Genomic DNA, 17,767 nt, shown 5'->3' on the forward strand with positions numbered 1-17,767 from the left:
ACCCACCGACATAGCTGCGGTTCTTGGACCCCTCCTAGACGAGAAACTGGCGGGCATCAAAGAAGCCATTGATTCCACCTTAACCCAGCTGACCCAACATAATAATCGTTTAGATGAAGTCGAGCAGAGGGTTTCGACATTGGAGGATGATCTACAAGCCGCACAGGCTACCGTAAAGATCCAAACCACAGAAATTAAAGGCCTCACTGAAAAACTTGACGATTTAGAGAATCGGAGCCGTCGAAACAACCTGAGGGTGGTGGGCATTCCGGAGTCAGTGAGGGGCCAGGCGTTGCTGGACCTTCTATCCACTTGGCTACCTGAAAAGCTAGATATGGGTCTTCAGGGCTCACCGTTGGCCATTGAAAGGGCCCATAGGATCGGCCCTGAACGCAGAGACTCTACTGGACGTCCTAGACCTGTCATCCTGCGAGTTTTAAACTACGCGGATAAAGCCAAGCTCTTGGACCACTACCGAAAGTCGGAGAATCTCCTCTATAAGGGAGAAAGGCTGCTTATTTTCCAGGACTTCTCCACCCTCGTCGCCAACAGGCGCAGAGAGTTCGCCCCGATATGCAAACGGCTGTTTGAAGACAACGTCAAGTTTTCACTATTATACCCTGCCCGTCTTCGAGTCTTTGTCAATGGAAAACCACGCTTCTTCGAAGATCCGTTGGCAGCAAAGACCCATTTTGCCCACCCTGATACTTGACTGCTCACCCTTACTTAAAGTTTGCCTATCTGTACAATTGCTTTAATTAGTAGGTCACACAGTGTTCGGGATATGATATTGGCATGCTATTTGCGCATGCTGGAGGCTCCACCTCCCATTGTTTCATGTTTGTTAGTTTGATACTTTTGTTTGTTAGTCTGTCTGTTTGTTCTGCCTGCTGGGATGATGTGTCTCGATCCTCCATGGGTTGGCCCCTCCTTGCTCACTGGGACGGGGGGGGGGGGGGGGGGGGGGGCACCGTTTCACCTATACGATTTTGATATTCTATTCTCCATCTGCGGGGGTAGGATAGCATGGTTGATCGTGCTGCTTCTCAACCTTCAACCCCGGTGATAACCCCACTTCTAGACTTTAATGTAGTTTCTTGGAATGTAGAGGGTCTCAATAGCCCCATTAAGCGCAAGAAGGTGGTCGCCCATCTATCTCGTCTATCCCCTCAAGTCGTGTTCCTACAGGAGACACACTGGGTGCATAATTCCCCTATGTCATTGAGAGCCCCTTGGATTGGGGAATGCATATCTGCTCCTTATATAAATAAAACCAGAGGAGTTGCCATTCTCTTTCATAAGAATCTTCAATTCTCAATCCTTAAAAGACATATTGACCCTGAGGGCAGATTTATCCTCCTAGATGTCTCTATTGATAATGTGGTATATACCTTTTTGAATCTATATGCACCTACTGGATCTAACAATCTTTTTTTTGCAGATATTCTTCAAAGAGTTTTGTCTTGGGGCGGCCAGAATCTAATCCTAGGGGGAGATTTCAACACAGTCGTTGATCCATCCATAGATAGGTCGGGGGTGAGTACCAAAAGGCCCGGGCCCTCTTCTACCCTTCTCTCCTCTCTTTGCTCTCAACTTACTCTACTAGACCCTTGGCGTATACATCATCCCCTTCAACGAGATTACTCTTTTTACTCACACCCACACTCTACTCACTCTCGTATCGACTATCTCTTTCTATCTAAACACCTTTTTTTTTAAGTCTCCCACACCTCAATTAAGGATATCATTATCTCGGACCACGCCCCCATAACCTTGTCCCTCCATTTGGCTCTACCCCAGAACATATCTAAATGTTGGAGATTCCCAGCATATCTCACACACTCAGAGGACTTCTTATTACATCTTAAACACACTTGGCAGAATTATACTACTGACAACCTGGATCAAGAATCTAACACTCCACTTTTTTGGGGAGCCTCTAAAGCGGTCCTTCGTGGCCATATCATCTCCTACGTCAATTCTAAGCGCAAGAAATTTAACACAAAATTACAGGAACTTAGTGCGGCTCTCACACTTGCATATTGCACATACAAACAAAGCGATAGCCCTACCCATAAGGAGGCGTACCTCATGGCAAAACAAATCTATGATACCTTTCTCACCGAACAGGCCCAGATCAGCTACGACTACGGCAGGAATAGGTTTCATAGGTGGGGGAATAAATCCGGTAAGCTCCTGGCCAACCTGGTTAGGGGGCCCCGAAATAAAACATGGGTTGACTCGTTGCACAGCTCTGGAGGTGTTCTTTCTGATCCCACTGACATCTGCTCGGCTTTTATGCGTTTCTATAAGTCCCTATATACTGCCGACGTTGATAACGCAACTGATGGTCGATTATTCCTAGATGAGGCGCAGTTACCGAAGCTGGAATTAGAAGAGAGGGAATCGTTGGATGCTCCCATAACTGAGGAGGAAGTGCGAGCCACCATTAAGTCCCTCCCCAATGGAAAGAGCCCTGGCCCTGACGGTTTCAGCGCTGAATTTTACAAGGTGCTAGATGCCGACATACTCCCCATATTAACACGATTATATAACCATATACTAACAACAGGAGAGACTCCCCTTCGTTTCAATGAAGCCAAACTCATAGTGCTAGCAAAACCTGGTAAAGACCCTACTCAGGTTGGGTCATACCGCCCCATTTCGCTCCTCAATCAAGATTTTAAAATCTTGACTAAAATCATAGCTAACAGGTTGCAAGCATATCTACCCCATCTCATCTCACCCGCACAGATGGGATTCGTCAAAGGCAGACAATCTACACGGGGAGTACGGGCGGCCTTAACTGCGATATCTTACACCCGCCTTAACCAGGCCAAAAATAACATCATTATAAATTTAGACGCAGAGAAGGCATTTGATAAAATTGCCTGGCCTCACCTATCTAGAGTGCTCGCCCACCAGGGGTTTGGCACAGTGTTTTGCAACCTGGTGCAGACCTTATATACCAACCCAGTGGCGCAGGTCCTAGTCAATAATGTGACATCTTCATTCTTCACGTTGGAAAGAGGCACTAGGCAAGGATGCCCCTTATCTCCCCTCCTTTTTGATTTGGCACTGGAACCCCTTATACGCCATATTCTGTCACACAAGAACTATAAAGGCATTGCTGTGGGAACACAGGAATTAAGGGCGGTGGCATTCGCAAACGACCTCCTCCTTTTTATGTCAGATCCTCACCGTACAATCCCACAGCTAATTGCCATGACTGATCGCTTCTCCTCTTTCGCAGGGTTTACCATCAATTATAGTAAGTCAGAGGCGTTGGCCATATATGGACAGGCGAGACTGGGTTGGGGGACCACCTTTCCCTTTAAATGGGCGAATACACATATTACCTTTCTAGGCGTTGCACTCCCTGCTCAGCCGTGCCACCTATACAGGCTTAATATCACTCCAGTCCTACATAAGATTAGAACCGAACTTGGCCTCTGGCAATCGGAGGGATTATATGCTAGGGAGATGTAACTTATTTAAGATGGCCAGCTTCCCAAAGCTCCTCTATGTTTTACAGATGACCCCCCTATTATTATCTAAATCAGACCTATCCTCTCTGAACGCTTCTGTCTCCAAATACATCTGGGCTGGTAAACGCCCAAGGATTAGCATGAAAAAATTAACCCAGACGGTACCTAGAGGGGGAATCAATCTACCTGATATTAAGCAATACAATCTTGCGTGCCTCTTACGCATTGCTATGGATTGGCTTGGAAACAATAATTATTACACAGATTCTAGTCTAGATTCTCAACTATGTGCTCCCTTATCCCTCAGTTATCTTCTACATGCCAAGCCCTCCAAATTGGCCTTACATATTACCACTAATTTACTACTACTCCCCATAATGCAGGCGTGGAAAATGACAAGGAAATCTCTCAAACTTCAATATTTATACTCACTTTCACTGCCCCTTATCGGCAACCTAGAGTTTCAGGAGGGGGGAGCTCTACAACCTTTCACTACCTGGCACTCTCTTGGCATCCGCAACCTGCGCAACCTACTTAACTCCTCCCGCGCCCCGCTGTCTTTCGTGGAGGCGCGAGAGAAATATGGCCTACTTCCTCACCATGAGTTTGCCTACTTCCAAGCGATACACTATCTTAAAACTGTACTATCTAAACTGACAGGGATCGACTTTCTTAACTCTCTAGACACACTAATCCAGTCGGCCTGCTACTCCATATCAACCATTTATTCACGTATCCGTCTTGAACTTATCCCAGACACGGACCTTCCGGAGCTGTCCCAGTGGTCCTCCCGCATCCCAACGGTCACCCCTGAATCCCTCTTAAATCACTTTCAGTTGACCTTGAAGCTTATTCCTGCAAGCTCTTACCAAGAAATGGCCTATAAAATGCTCCATAGGGCATACATCTCACCTAAACGCCGATCACTGATGGGCATCGCAGAAGACAGCAAATGCACCAAATGCCTAATGGAGGGGGCCGACCTCTTCCATTGCTTCTGGGAGTGCGCTCTGGTGTCACAGTTTTGGCATGAGGTACACCACTATGGAACTACGTCCTTAGGCATATCCTTTAGTTGCACTACCTCCTGGGCACTGTTCGGGTGTCTGACTGATCAACCTGACATCCCCAGGGCTAACAAAAAACTGCTTATGATTCTATCAGCAGCTGGCAGGAAGGCAATCCTGCAACAGTGGATTCACAACATACCTCCTAATATCTCGATGGTGACCTCTAGACTATTTTTTCTATTCACCATGGACTGGCTAGAGACCTCTATCCATAAGGAGAGGCTCACCCCTGCTTTGTTCCAATGTTGGAACACTTACATTTTGACACTCCCCTTACATACTAAACAAGCCATAGACAAATGCTTTCAATCCACCTCATGGTACCTCCTCCACGCTATAGACCACCCTAACCCCTTAAACATCTGACTTACCCTTTCTCTTCTTCTCTGGACCCTTCTCCACTCCTTTCTATATTCAATCGTATACCGGGCTGCTTGGAAATATAGACCCCCGATTTGGGAAGATTGTGCTGTGGATGGATCGACGACCCGTGTCCCATAGTAGGCATTACAGGTTGGTTTATTTTCTTATGTTTTAGGTATTTTACACAAGTTTAGGGATTTTTTGGATACCCTGTTTTTACTAGTGGAGATTCGATATTGGATACATCCCGTTCCATTTATAATCTGCTCCGCTTGGGTAATTAAAACACACCATAAATTCCCTGATTTCACTAGTTCTACACATGTTCCCTTTCTTGGAAGGGTATAAAAGTTATTATAAGAGGAAAAGTTTGAAAATATGTTTGGATCTCTACCTGGGATTATATGAGACTGAATAATATGTAACTCCTTGTCTCCTGTTAGGAGGATTTTGTATAATGTATTTTATGTTATACATTGTTAACTATATACTCTATTTCATGTCTCGAAATACTGCTTACTTATCTTGTACGATGTGAGATTGCAATAAAAATAGTTTGAAAAAAAAAAAAGAGGGAAGTCCAGGAGCAGAGCATTCTGACCCTCCTGGAGAGGGTCATGTTGGGAGGTATGTATATAGATTTATATATATATATATATAAGATGCTGTCTTAGATATATATATAAAACATGCCCAAAGAGACATTAGTCTACTGGGTTCTAGAGTCAACGCTATGTCGATTTCTGCTTGACGTGTCCTGTGGAACATGCAATGGACAGGTGATGCCGACTTAAGAGGCATATGGAAGGTTTACCTTACAAGGCTGAGGATTGTGTGGAGAAGGGATCTCGGACCTGGTCTCCACAGATATAGCTGGTAATTCTGATCTTTTGCCTTATATTCCAGCACAGCCTAGGAAAGCACGACATTATCAAATGCAGTCCTTTCGATCACAAAGAAACAAGAAAGTCCGAGGTGCGTCCTTTCTTGCCAGAGGCAGGGGCAGAGGAAAGAAGCTGCACAACACAGCTTGTTCCCAGGAACAGAAGTCCTCCCCGGCCTCTACAAAATCCACCGCATGTCGCTGGGGCTCCACAGGCGGAGCTAGGCCCGGTGGGGGCACGTCTTCGAAATTTCAGCCACAAGTGGGTTCACTCCCTGTTGGATCCCTGGGCAATAGATATTGTGTCTCAGGGATACAAGCTGGACTTCGAGGAGATGCCCCCTCACGACGGCCCTGCCGGCTTCCCCCCACGAGAGGGAAATAGTGTTAACTGCAATTCACAAATTGTATCTTCAACAGGTGGTGGTCAAGGTTCCCCTCCTTCAACAAGGAGGGGGTTATCATTCGACCATGTTGTAGTCCCGAAAGCGGACGGTTCGGTCAGACCCATATTGAATTTAAAATCCCTGAACATATACCTGAAAGGGTTCAAGTTCAAGATGGAATCGCTGAGAGCGGTCGTCGCAAGCCTGGAAGGGGGGGATTTTATGGTGTCTCTGGACATAAAGGATGCATACCTTTATGTCCCCATTTATCCACCTCATCAGGCGTACCTCAGATTTGTGGTACAGGATTGTCATTACCAATTTCAGACGTTGCCGTTTGGTCTCTCCACGGCACCGAGAATATTTACCAAGGTAATGGCGGAAATGATGGTACTCCTGCGGAAGCAAGGGGTCGCAATTATCCCATACTTGGACGTTCTCCTCATAAAAGCAAGATCAAGAGAGCAGTTGCTGATCAGCGTAGCACTTTCTCTGGAAGTGTAACGGCAACACGGCTGGATTCTAAATATTCCAAAGTCGCAGTTGGTTCCTACGGCTCGTCTGCCTTTCCTAGGCATGATTCTAGACACAGACCAGAAAAGGGTTTATCTCCCAATAGAGAGAGCTCAGGAGCTCATGACACTGGTCAGGAACCTATTAAAACCAAAACAGGTGTCAGTGCATCACTGCACTCGAGTCCTGGGAAGGATGGTGGCATCATACGAGGCCATTCCCTTCGGCAGGTTCCATGCGAGGACCTTTCAATGGGACTTACTGTACAAGTGGTCCGGATCACATCTTCAGATGCATCGGTTAATCACCTTATCCCCCAGGGCCGGGGTGTCTCTCCTGTGGTGGCTGCAGAGTGCTCACCTTCTCGAGGGACGCAGATTCGGCATTCAGGACTGGGTCCTGGTGACCACGGATGCAAGCCTCCGAGGGTGGGGAGCAGTCACACAGGGAAGAAATTTCCAAGGTCTGTGGTCAAGTCAGGAGACTTGCCTTCACATCAACATCCTGGAACTAAGGGCCGTATACAACGCCCTACGTCAAGCGGAGACCCTGCTTCGCGACCAACCGGTTCTGATTCAGTCAGACACCATCACCGCAGTGGCTCATGTAAACCGACAAGGCGGCACAAAGAGCAGGGTAGCGATGGCGGAAGGCACCAGAATTCTTCGCTGGGCGGAAAATCACGTAAGCGCACTGTCAGCAGTGTTCATCCCGGGAGTGGACAACTGGGAAGCAGACTTCCTCAGCAGACACGACCTCCACCCGGGAGAGTGGGGACTTCATCAGGAAGTCTTCGCACAGACTGCAAGTCGGTGGGTACTGCCACAGGTGGACTTGATGGCATCCCGCCTCCACAAAAAACTACAGAGGTATTGCGCCAGGTCAAGAGACCCTCAGGCGATAGCTGTAGACGCCTGGTGACACCGTGGGTGTTCCAGTCGGTCTATGTATTTCCTCCTCTTCCTCTCATACCCAAGGTGCTGAGAATAATAAGAAAAAGAGGAGTGAGAACGATACTCATTGTTCCAGATTGGCCACGAAGGACTTGATATCCAGATCTGCAAGAAATGCTCACAGAGGACCCATGGCCTCTTCCTCTAAGACAGGACTTGTTGCAACAGGGGCCCTGTCTGTTCCAAGACTTACCGCGGCTGCGTTTGACGGCATGGCGGTTGAACGCCGGATCCTAGCGGAGAAAGGCATTCCGGAGGAGGTCATTCCTACGCTGATAAAGGCTAGGAAGGACGTGACAGCTCAACATTATCACCGTATATGGCGAAAATATGTTGCTTGGTGTGAGGCCAGGAATGCCCCTACGGAGGAATTCCAGCTGGGCCGTTTCCTTCACTTCCTACAGTCAGTGAATTTGGGCCTAAAATTGGGGTCCATTAAGGTCCAGATTTTGGCCCTATCCATTTTCTTTCAAAAGGAGTTGACTTCTCTACCTGAAGTTCAGACGTTTATAAAGGGAGTGCTGCATATTCGGCCCCCTTTTGTGCCTCCAGTGGCACCTTGGGATCTTAACGTGGTGTTGAGTTTCCTGAAATGCCACTGGTTTGAACCACTCAAAACGGTAGAGTTGAAATATCTCACGTGGAAGGTGGTCATGCTGTTAGCCTTGGCTTCAGCTAGGCGTGTGTCAGAGTTGGCGGCTTTGTCACATAAAAACCCCTATCTGGTTTTCCATGCGGATAGAGCAGAATTGCGGACCCGTCCACAATTTCTGCCGAAAGTGGTTTCATCCTTTCATATAAACCAACCTATTGCGGTCCCTGTGGCTACTACGGACTTGGAGGATTCCGAGTTGCTTGATGTAGTCAGGGCTTTGAAGGTTTATGTAGCCAGAACGGCTAGGGTCAGGAAAACAGAGTCTTTGTTTATCCTGTATGCTTCCAACAAGCTTGGTGCTCCTGCTTCAAAGCAGACTATTGCTCGCTGGATCTGTAACACGATTCAGCAGGCTCATTCGGCGGCTGGATTGCCGCTGCCAAAATCAGTTAAGGCCCATTCCACTACGAAGGTGGGCTCTTCTTGGGCGGCTGCCTGAGGGGTCTCAGCATTACAACTTTGCCGAGCGGCTACTTGGTCAGGTTCAAACACTTTTGCAAAGTTCTACAAGTTTGATACCCTGGCCGAGGAGGACCTTGTGTTTGCTCAATCGGTGCTGCAGAGTCATCCGCACTCTCCCGCCCGTTTGGGAGCTTTGGTATAATCCCCATGGTCCTTACGGAGTCCCCAGCATCCACTAGGACGTTAGAGAAAATAAGATTTTACTTACCGGTAAATCTATTTCTCGTAGTCCGTAGTGGATGCTAGGCGCCCGTCCCAAGTGCGGACTTCTTCTGCAATGCTTGTATATAGTTATTGCTTAAATAAGGGTTATGTTATGGTTGCATCAGGGTTGACCTGTTGCTCTGTTGTTGTTCATACTGTTGACTGGGTATGTTTATCTCAAGTTATACGGTGTGATTGGTGTGGCTCGTATGAATCTTGCCCTAGATTACCAAAATCCTTTCCTTGTACTGTCAGCTCTTCCGGGCACAGTTTCTCTAACTGAGGTCTGGAGGAGGGACATAGAGGGAGGAGCCAGAGCACACCAGAATCTAAATTCTTTCTTAAAGTGCCCATGTCTCCTGCGGAGCCCGTCTATTCCCCATGGTCCTTACGGAGTCCCCAGCATCCACTACGGACTACGAGAAATAGATTTACCGGTAAGTAAAATCTTATTTTAGGTTTAGCGGAAGGAAAGTGTAAATCTCATCATGTACATACGTTAAGTGACACCTTCATTTAAACCCTTCAGTGGTGGGTTTTATTAATAAGTACACACCTCCCATGGTTGGGTTTTCTAAATTTTGGGAGTGCAGAGGTTAAAGTACAGGGGGGGAGTACAGAGGGGCGATTGCCCACGGGGAAACACCCACGGGCATCTCCAGCGTGAGTGCTCATGCATATAACCCTAAAACAGTGGGTTTTAATCTAAAAAAAATACACACCTACCATGGTGTGTTTTTCATTCCCGGGATGCAGGGGTTAAAGTGCAAGGGGGGGTTAGCAGTGTGGGGAATCAGTCAGTAGCATGCTGGAAATCTTCCAGGGTAGCCAGCGCTGATAGCTGATTGCTCTGGCTACCCAGGAAGATTTCCGTGCATACGCCACAATCAAATCCTCATTCTTTCACCTGAGGAACATAGCCAGAATCAAGCACTCAATTCCCTCAGATGATCAGCCAAAAGTCATACATGCATTTGTATCATCTCGATTGGACTACTGTAATGCCCCCTACCTTGGTCTCCCAGCAAAAGAATTGCAACGCTTACAGCTGGTGCAAAACACAGCTGCCAGGCTGTTACCCAACCAGCTCCGTTCTAGCCACATAACACCCATCCTCTACTCCCTTCACTGGCTGCCTGTAAGATGGCGAATCATCTTCAAGATTGGCTTATTGAGTTTCAAAGTCCTACATGACCAGGGCCCAAGGTGCCTGAAGCAGCTTCTGACCCCATACTGCCCCACTCGATTACTGCGATCTGTAGATGAAGGACTATTAGCAGTACCTAGAATCTACCGTAATTCATCTGGGGGTGGAGCTTTTAGCCATGCGGCTCCGACTCCATGGAACTCACTTCCCAGCACAGTGCGATAGGCCCCAACTATAGAATCCTTCAAAAGTAGACTCAAGACTTTCCTGTCTACTCAGCATTTCCATAATGTCCCTTGAGTATCTCCATGCTTCTGTATTTTATGAAAAGCTGTTCTGTACTTCATTATATTCTGTACTATATTATGCTATGTATCTGTTAAGCGCCTTGAGTCCTATTGGAGAAAGAGCGCTATATAAATAAAATTATTATTATTATTATTATGATACCACTGAAGAGGTTAAATGAATGCTAGCATGCTTGGAAATAAAGTTTTTCTTTCTGCTATGTAACAAAAACACTGGTTCTCAAGCTGTGTGCCGTGGCACCCTTGGATTGGTGGTCCAGGACCAATTTAAATTAATTATGGTCAATGTAGTAGCCAAAACCAGAGCTGGTGGCCGCCAATCATAGAATACTTGGACAAACAGAAGCAAATCCTGTCCCTCACCATATAACTGAACCTAAGTATAACATACTGTATAAACACCATTTACTTAATTTAATATTTCTTTCAAAATGTCTCGATAAGAAATGTTTGGAATTATTCTGATACTCTAGGGTGCCGTGATTCCAAAAAGTTTGGGAAGCACTGTCGTACACTGTGCCCCGAAGTCTTATGCAGTAACACAGGCCCAATTCCACAAACATACAGTAAGAACAGGTACCGAACAGTGGACGGCACAATCTCCCACCAGCAGGGCTGGAGCAGAGGCGGGTTTGGTTTGGTAGGGGAACCCCGGCTGATGTTGTGCAACCACATGAGAACAACGGAGTACAACAGCAACAGTACAATGAGAGCACAGCAGGACAGAGAACCTCTTGCTTCCTTTTGTTCCAGATCCTCTCCCTGTTGTATTGCTCTTTCCTCCTCTGCTGCTCGTCCGTGCTCCTCCGCTGGCTGCGCTCCTCTCTGGCCTTCTGCATGGCCTCAAACTTATTCATCACATCTCCCTTGCCCAGCTTGGGGACATAGCATTTTTGGACAGGTTTACACGTAGAAAGGAGAATCTTGGAAAAGGAGAAAAACAGGAAAGACAGAAGAGCGAGACGGACATTAGGGAAGAATAGCTGGATAGGAAAACCGCGGAGAGAAAAGAGATCTGCGTACTTAAAGGGACACTCGGGAGTAAATTTTCTAAGATGGGAGTTCTATTTAGGATGGGATGTTGCCCATAGCAACCAATCAGATTCTACTTCTCATTTATCTAGCACCTTCTAGAAGATAATACCTGGAATCTGATTGGTTGCTATGGGCAACATCCCATCTTAAATAGCACTCCCATCTTAGTAAATTTACCCCATAGTATTATCATCGTTACTGTCTGTTACTGCAATAACATTTCCCCGTTATAGCTCTCTCTCTCTCCCTCTTACTGATATGGTATCACTGTGTGCACAGGTGCCTTGCGTTTCTCACTTTGGGGGAAATCTATCAAAGCTTGGAGAAAGATAAAGTACAAACCCATCAGCTCCTAACTGCCATGTTACTCTGCGAGCTCTTGGGCCCCACCACTCTTGCTTGTGAAGCCATAATGGCAAGATTCACATGATCATTTAATAGTACACATTTATGTTTAAAATAAATAAAATACTAAATTAAACCTTCAATGAAAGCTCCTGGGGTAAATGTAATAGGGTCCCAGTTTGTCAGAAGTCCCGGATTTCATCCGAGAATGCCGTATTTTTAAAGCAGCAATCATTTACAAGGCACAACCCTTTTCATTTGCTGGGAAGCCGGAACTTTGCATATTGTCTCACCATGATAATTGTTAGTTCCATTAACTTATAAAACCAACATATTATACAGCGCGGTAAAATCACAGGTTCATTCATTCACATCAGTCCCTGTCCCGAGGGAGCTTACAATCAATTCCCTACCACATGGATGTAAAAATACACACACACACTTGGAATCAATGGGGGTAATTCCGAGTTAATCACTAGCTGCTTTCGGTCACTGCGCAGCGATCAGGCAAAAAACCGGGCGCTTCTGCGTATGCGGCGCAATGCGCACGCGCGCCGTACTATTACAACGACCGATGTAGTTTCACACAAGGTCTAGCAAAGCTTTTCAGTCGCACTACTGGACGCAGAGTGATTGACATGAAGTGGGCGTTTCTGGGTGTCAACTGGCCATTTTCAGGGAGTGTTTGCAAAAACGCAGGCGTGCCAGGAAAAACGCAGGCGTGGCTGGGCAAACGCAGGGCGTGTTCATGACGTCTAAACAGGAACTGAATAGTCTGAAGTGATCACAAGCGCTGAGTAGGTTTAGAGCTACTCTGATACTGCACAAAATCATTTTGTAGCCGCTGTGCGATCCTTTCGTACGCACTTCTGCTAAGCTAAAATACATTCCCAGTGGGAGGCGGCATAGCGTTTGCACGGCTGCTAAAAACAGCTAGCGGGCGATCAACTTGGAATTACCCCCAATATCTTGAAGAGGGATGCAGTCAATTTACCGACAATCAAAATCCAGACAGTGAAAATAACGACAGCAATTGACAGATGGTCAAAATCCCGACAAGGTAAAAATCCCGACATGGTCAAAATACGGACATTCAAAATACCGACACGGTCAAAATACCGACATTTATAATGTCAACATAAGTTTTTCATGATTCCTTCATTGAAACCAATTTGTTCATACTTTACCATCCCAGTGGACCTGGAGGGGTAATATAATAGTGTGCCGAGCGCAGCAAGCCATGCGAGGGGACGCGGTACACTTATATGGTGTCCATGTCGACCTATGTCGACATACACAAAAACACAATTAAAAACGTGTGTCGTATTTTGACCTGTCGACATTTCACATGTCGGTATTTTGACCTTGTCGGTATTTTAAATGTGGGGATTTTTGACCGTCGGTCAATTGCTGTCGGGATTTTAACCGTCGGGATTTTGTTTGTAGGTATTTCATACCGATCCCCTTGAAGAAGCCAGTTCACCTTCCAGCATATTTTTGTACTGTTGGTGGAAACCAAAACACTCAGAGGACATCCAGACAAGCACAAAGTAGCATTCACCAAGCTCCATTGCAAGTGGGGGCAGGGGGCACCGCTGCTTACTACTGTAAAGTGCTGTGTTTTTCTGGGAATGACACAGTTGTACCCAGTTTTGTTCTTTTAGGACACCAGTCACCAGGCTGCCCTCATGGCGTGTGTTAGCGAAATCTCATAATTTTCTCCTGCGAGCTGACCTCAGAGCTGTGTATTGTCAAAAGTATAAATTATACGTGGCTGGGGTCCCTGACATGATGTTGTAAAAGGGAACTGTATTTCTACATCAAAAGCAGAAATTGCCAGGCTCTGGACATTGAGGTCTGATAAGCCCAATTAGTTTGTTATGTCAACAGGGGGGCTCTGTAAACAGACCAGAGAAGTGTGACAAATGCCCCCCTGACTGAAAGGAATGTCCAGAAATCCTATTTTCTGACTAGCGTCATAAACCTCTAGAACTTCAATACACATCTCCATGCTTAGGAAGATGCGACACACAGATCACAGGCCTTCTATAGATAATACAAGGAGATTGACCTTCCACTGCTGGACATAAATGGGCCCAGCAGAGTAAGGGCTAACATTTCCAAGAGGTGGGAGCTGATGTGCCGAGGGGCCTGGGGGCCTATAACTACGTGAATCACTGATATATCCTTGTTCATTCTGATGGAAGTGGCTGCCCATGCCTGGATAAATGTCTATTTTCGTTGTGAAGCTTCCTCACACAGATCTTAATGCACTACATAAGAGTAATTAGGTTCTGAGTTTCTTTATTCCCTTTTTGTTTATTGAGACCGCTAGTAACCTGTATATCTTTTCTAAAACTCCTTATATTCTTTATAATCTTTTTACCCTTTTCTAAACCCGAAGATATTTCTTAATTATAATAAAAATATAATTAGTTCTGACGGCTGTGTTCTTAAACCCAAGTCAATCGAAGTACGTTACCTATTTTTTCATGAGATATTGACATTTACAGGTAAAGCTAAAGACGCCTGCAACGTCTGTGATACGCTGAAAAGTCTTTGCTGGTAGCAGCGTTGATTAGCACGGTGCTGGCGCATCTCTCGGATTGGTGTATTCGGAGAGTGGGGCGGCCGGGGTCTGTGACAGCGTGCCACAGAAGTAATTATAATGACCCTCTGCCAGACCATTCTTCTTGGCTCCCCAAAAGTGTGTTTTCAGTTTGGAATTATCTTTTCTCTTACGTCCTAGAGGATGCTGGGGACTCCGTAAGGACCATGGGGTATAGACGGGCTCCGCAGGAGACATGGGCACTCTAAGACTTTAGATGGGTGTGAACTGGCTCCTCCCACTATGCCCCTCCTCCAGACCTCAGTTAGATCCTGTGCCCAGAGGAGACTGGATGCACTGCAGGGGAGCTCTCCTGAGTTTCTCTGAAAAGACTTTTGTTAGGTTTTTTATTTTCAGGGAGCACTGCTGGCAACAGGCTCCCTGCTTCGTGGGACTGAGGGGAGAGAAGCAGACCCACTTTCCTGGACTGATGGGCTCTGCTTCTTAGGCTACTGGACACCATTAGCTCCAGAGGGTCGGAACACAGGTGTCGTCCTCGCTGTTCGTCCCGGAGCCGCGCCGCCGTCCTCCTCACAGAGCCGGAAGATAGAAGCCGGGTGAGTATATGAAGAAAGAAGACTTCAAAGGCGGCAGAAGATTTCAGATCTTCAGAGAGGTACCGCACAGCGGTCGCGCTGCGCGCCATTACTCCCACACACACACACACAAAACACAGCAAGGGTGCAGGGCGCAGGGGGGGGCGCCCTGGGCAGCAATAATTATCTCAAATAAGTCTGGCACCAGTATCAGATACTGCGGAGGCAGTATATTATAAAACCCCCGCCAGTATAAAAAAATGAGCGGGACCGAAGCCCGCCTTTGAGGGGGCGGGGCTTGATCCTCCAGCACTAACCAGCGCCATTTTCTCCACAGCAAGCTGCAGAGAAGCTGCTCCCGGACTATCCCCTGCTGTACAAGTAACAGGGGGCAAAAACGAGGGAGGGGGGCACATTTATTTGGCGCAAAGTGTGTGTATATATATATATATATATTTCTCGGACGTCCTAGTGGATGCTGGGAACTCCGTAAGGACCATGGGGAATAGCGGGCTCCGAAGGAGGCTGGGCACTCTAGAAAGATTTATGACTACCTGGTGTGCACTGGCTCCTCCCACTATGACCCTCCTCCAAGCCTCAGTTAGATTTTGTGCCCGGCCGAGGTTGGATGCACACTAGGGGCTCTCCTGAGCCCTTAGAAAGAAAGTATAGATTTAGGTTTTTTATTTTCAGTGAGACCTGCTGGCAACAGGCTCACTGCAGCGAGGGACTAAGGGGAGAAGAAGCGAACTCGCCTGCTTGCAGCCGGATTGGGCTTCTTAGGCTACTGGACACCATTATCTCCAGAGGGATCGACCGCAGGCCCAGTCCTTGGTGTTCGGTCCCGGAGCCGCGCCGCCGTCCCCCTTACAGAGCCAGAAGCAAGAAGAGGTCCGGTAAATCGGCGGCAGAAGACATCAGTCTTCACCAAGGTAGCGCACAGCACTGCAGCTGTGCGCCATTGCTCCTCACACACACTTCACACTCCGGTCACTGAGGGTGCAGGGCGCTGGGGGGGGGCGCCCTGAGAAGCAATAATAACACCTTGGCTGGCAAAAATACCACAATATATAGCCCCAGAGGCTATATATGTGGAAAATACCCCTGCCAGAATATAGGAAAAAGCGGGAGAATAGTCCGCGGAAAAGGGGCGGAGCTATCTCCCACAGCACACTGGCGCCATTTCTCCTTCACAGATCCGCTGGAAGGAAGCTCCCTGGCTCTCCCCTGCAGTCTACACTACAGAAAAGGGTAAAAACAGAGAGGGGGGGCACTAAATTTAGGCGCAGTATAAATTATATAGAAAAAGCAGCTATAGGGGACATAACTCAGTTAGTCCCTGCATTATATAGCGCTCTGGTGTGTGCTGGCATACTCTCACTCTGTCCCCCCAAAGGGCTTTTGTGGGTCCTGTCCTCAGTTGGTGCATTCCTTGTGTGTGTGCGGTGTGTCGGTACGGCTGTGTCGACATGTTTGATGAGGATAATGATGTGGAGACGGAGCAGATGCCTTTAGAAGGGATGTCACCCCCTGCGGGGCAGACACCTGAGTGGTTGAGCTTATGGAAAGAAATGAGTGCACGTATAGACTCCTTACATAAGAAATTTGACGACATGCCAAATGTGGGACAGCCGACTTCTCAGCTCGTGCCTATCCAGGCGTCGCACAGGTCCTCAGGGGCTCTAAAACGCCCGCTACCTCAGACCGCAGACCCAGATGTCGACACTGATACTGACACCAGTGTCGACGACGATGAGTCTAACCTGATGCCCACTAAGGCCATTCACTGCATGATTGAGGCAATGAAAGAGGTGTTACACATTTCTGATATAAATACAGGTACCACTAAAAAGGGTATTATGTTTGGGGAGAAAAAACTACCCGTAGTTTTTCCCCCATCAGATGAATTAAATGAAGTATGTGAAGAAGCGTGGGCTTTCCCTGATAAAAAATTGGTAATTCCTAAGAAGGTACTAATGGCGTTCCCTTTCCCGCCAGAGGATAGGTCACGTTGGGAAACACCTCCTAGGGTGGATAAAGCGCTCACACGTTTGTCTAAAAAAGGTGGCACTACCGTCTCCGGATACGGCCGCCCTCAAGGAACCTGCTGATAGAAAGCAGGAGGCGATCCTGAAGTCTGTATATACACACTCAGGCATTATACTTAGGCCAGCTATTGCGTCAGCTTGGATGTGCAGTGCTGCCGCTGCGTGGTCAGATAAACTGTCAGAAAATATTGACACATTAGACAGAGACACGATCCTGTTAACCATAGACCATATTAAAGACTCAGTCTTATATATGAGAGATGCACAGAGGGAAATCTGCCGACTGGCATCTAAAGTAAGTGCATTGTCCATTTCTGCTAGGACAGGCTTATGGACTCGCCAGTGGACAGGAGATGCAGATTCTAAAAGGCACATGGAAGTGTTGCCATATAAGGGTGAGGAATTATTTGGGGATGGTCTCTCGGACCTAGTTTCCACAGCAACGTCTGGGAAGTCAGCATTTTTACCCCATGTCCCCTCACAGCCTAAGAAGGCGCCGTTTTATCAGGTTCAGTCCTTTCGGACCCAGAAAAACAGGCGTGGAAAAGGCGGGTCTTTTCTATCCAGAGGCAAAGGTAGGGGAAAAAGGCTGCAACAAACAGCAGGTTCCCAGGAGCAAAAGTCCTCCTCCGCTTCTTCTGCCAAGTCCGCCGCATGACGGTGGGGCTCCACAGGCGGAGCCAGGTACGGTGGGGGGCCGCCTCAAGAATTTCAGCGATCAGTGGGCTCGCTCACAGGTGGATCCCTGGATCCTTCAAATAGT

At 47.3% G+C, this 17,767-nt stretch overlaps 2 protein-coding genes across 10 annotated transcripts in view; one reads left to right on the top strand and one right to left on the bottom strand.

Annotated features, from left to right (window-relative positions):
* Positions 1-17,767, top strand: part of FUBP1 (far upstream element binding protein 1) — a 153,593-nt gene that overhangs the window by 126,950 nt on the left and 8,876 nt on the right. The window lies entirely within an intron of this gene.
* The window catches only part of NEXN (nexilin F-actin binding protein), a 165,970-nt gene that overhangs the window by 92,976 nt on the left and 55,227 nt on the right, over positions 1-17,767 (bottom strand). For 8 of the 9 annotated variants that reach the window (XM_063939014.1, XM_063939015.1, XM_063939020.1 and 5 more), the window contains exon 3: positions 11,164-11,355. The exons of the other annotated variant lie outside the window; for it this stretch is intronic. In XM_063939014.1, the coding sequence (XP_063795084.1) occupies positions 11,164-11,355 (192 nt within the window). The remainder of the gene's footprint in view (positions 1-11,163; positions 11,356-17,767) is intronic. 9 annotated transcript variants of the gene reach the window in all.

The sequence above is a fragment of the Pseudophryne corroboree genome, chromosome 9 (genome assembly GCF_028390025.1).
Source record: "Pseudophryne corroboree isolate aPseCor3 chromosome 9, aPseCor3.hap2, whole genome shotgun sequence".
Lineage (NCBI taxonomy): Eukaryota > Metazoa > Chordata > Amphibia > Anura > Myobatrachidae > Pseudophryne > Pseudophryne corroboree.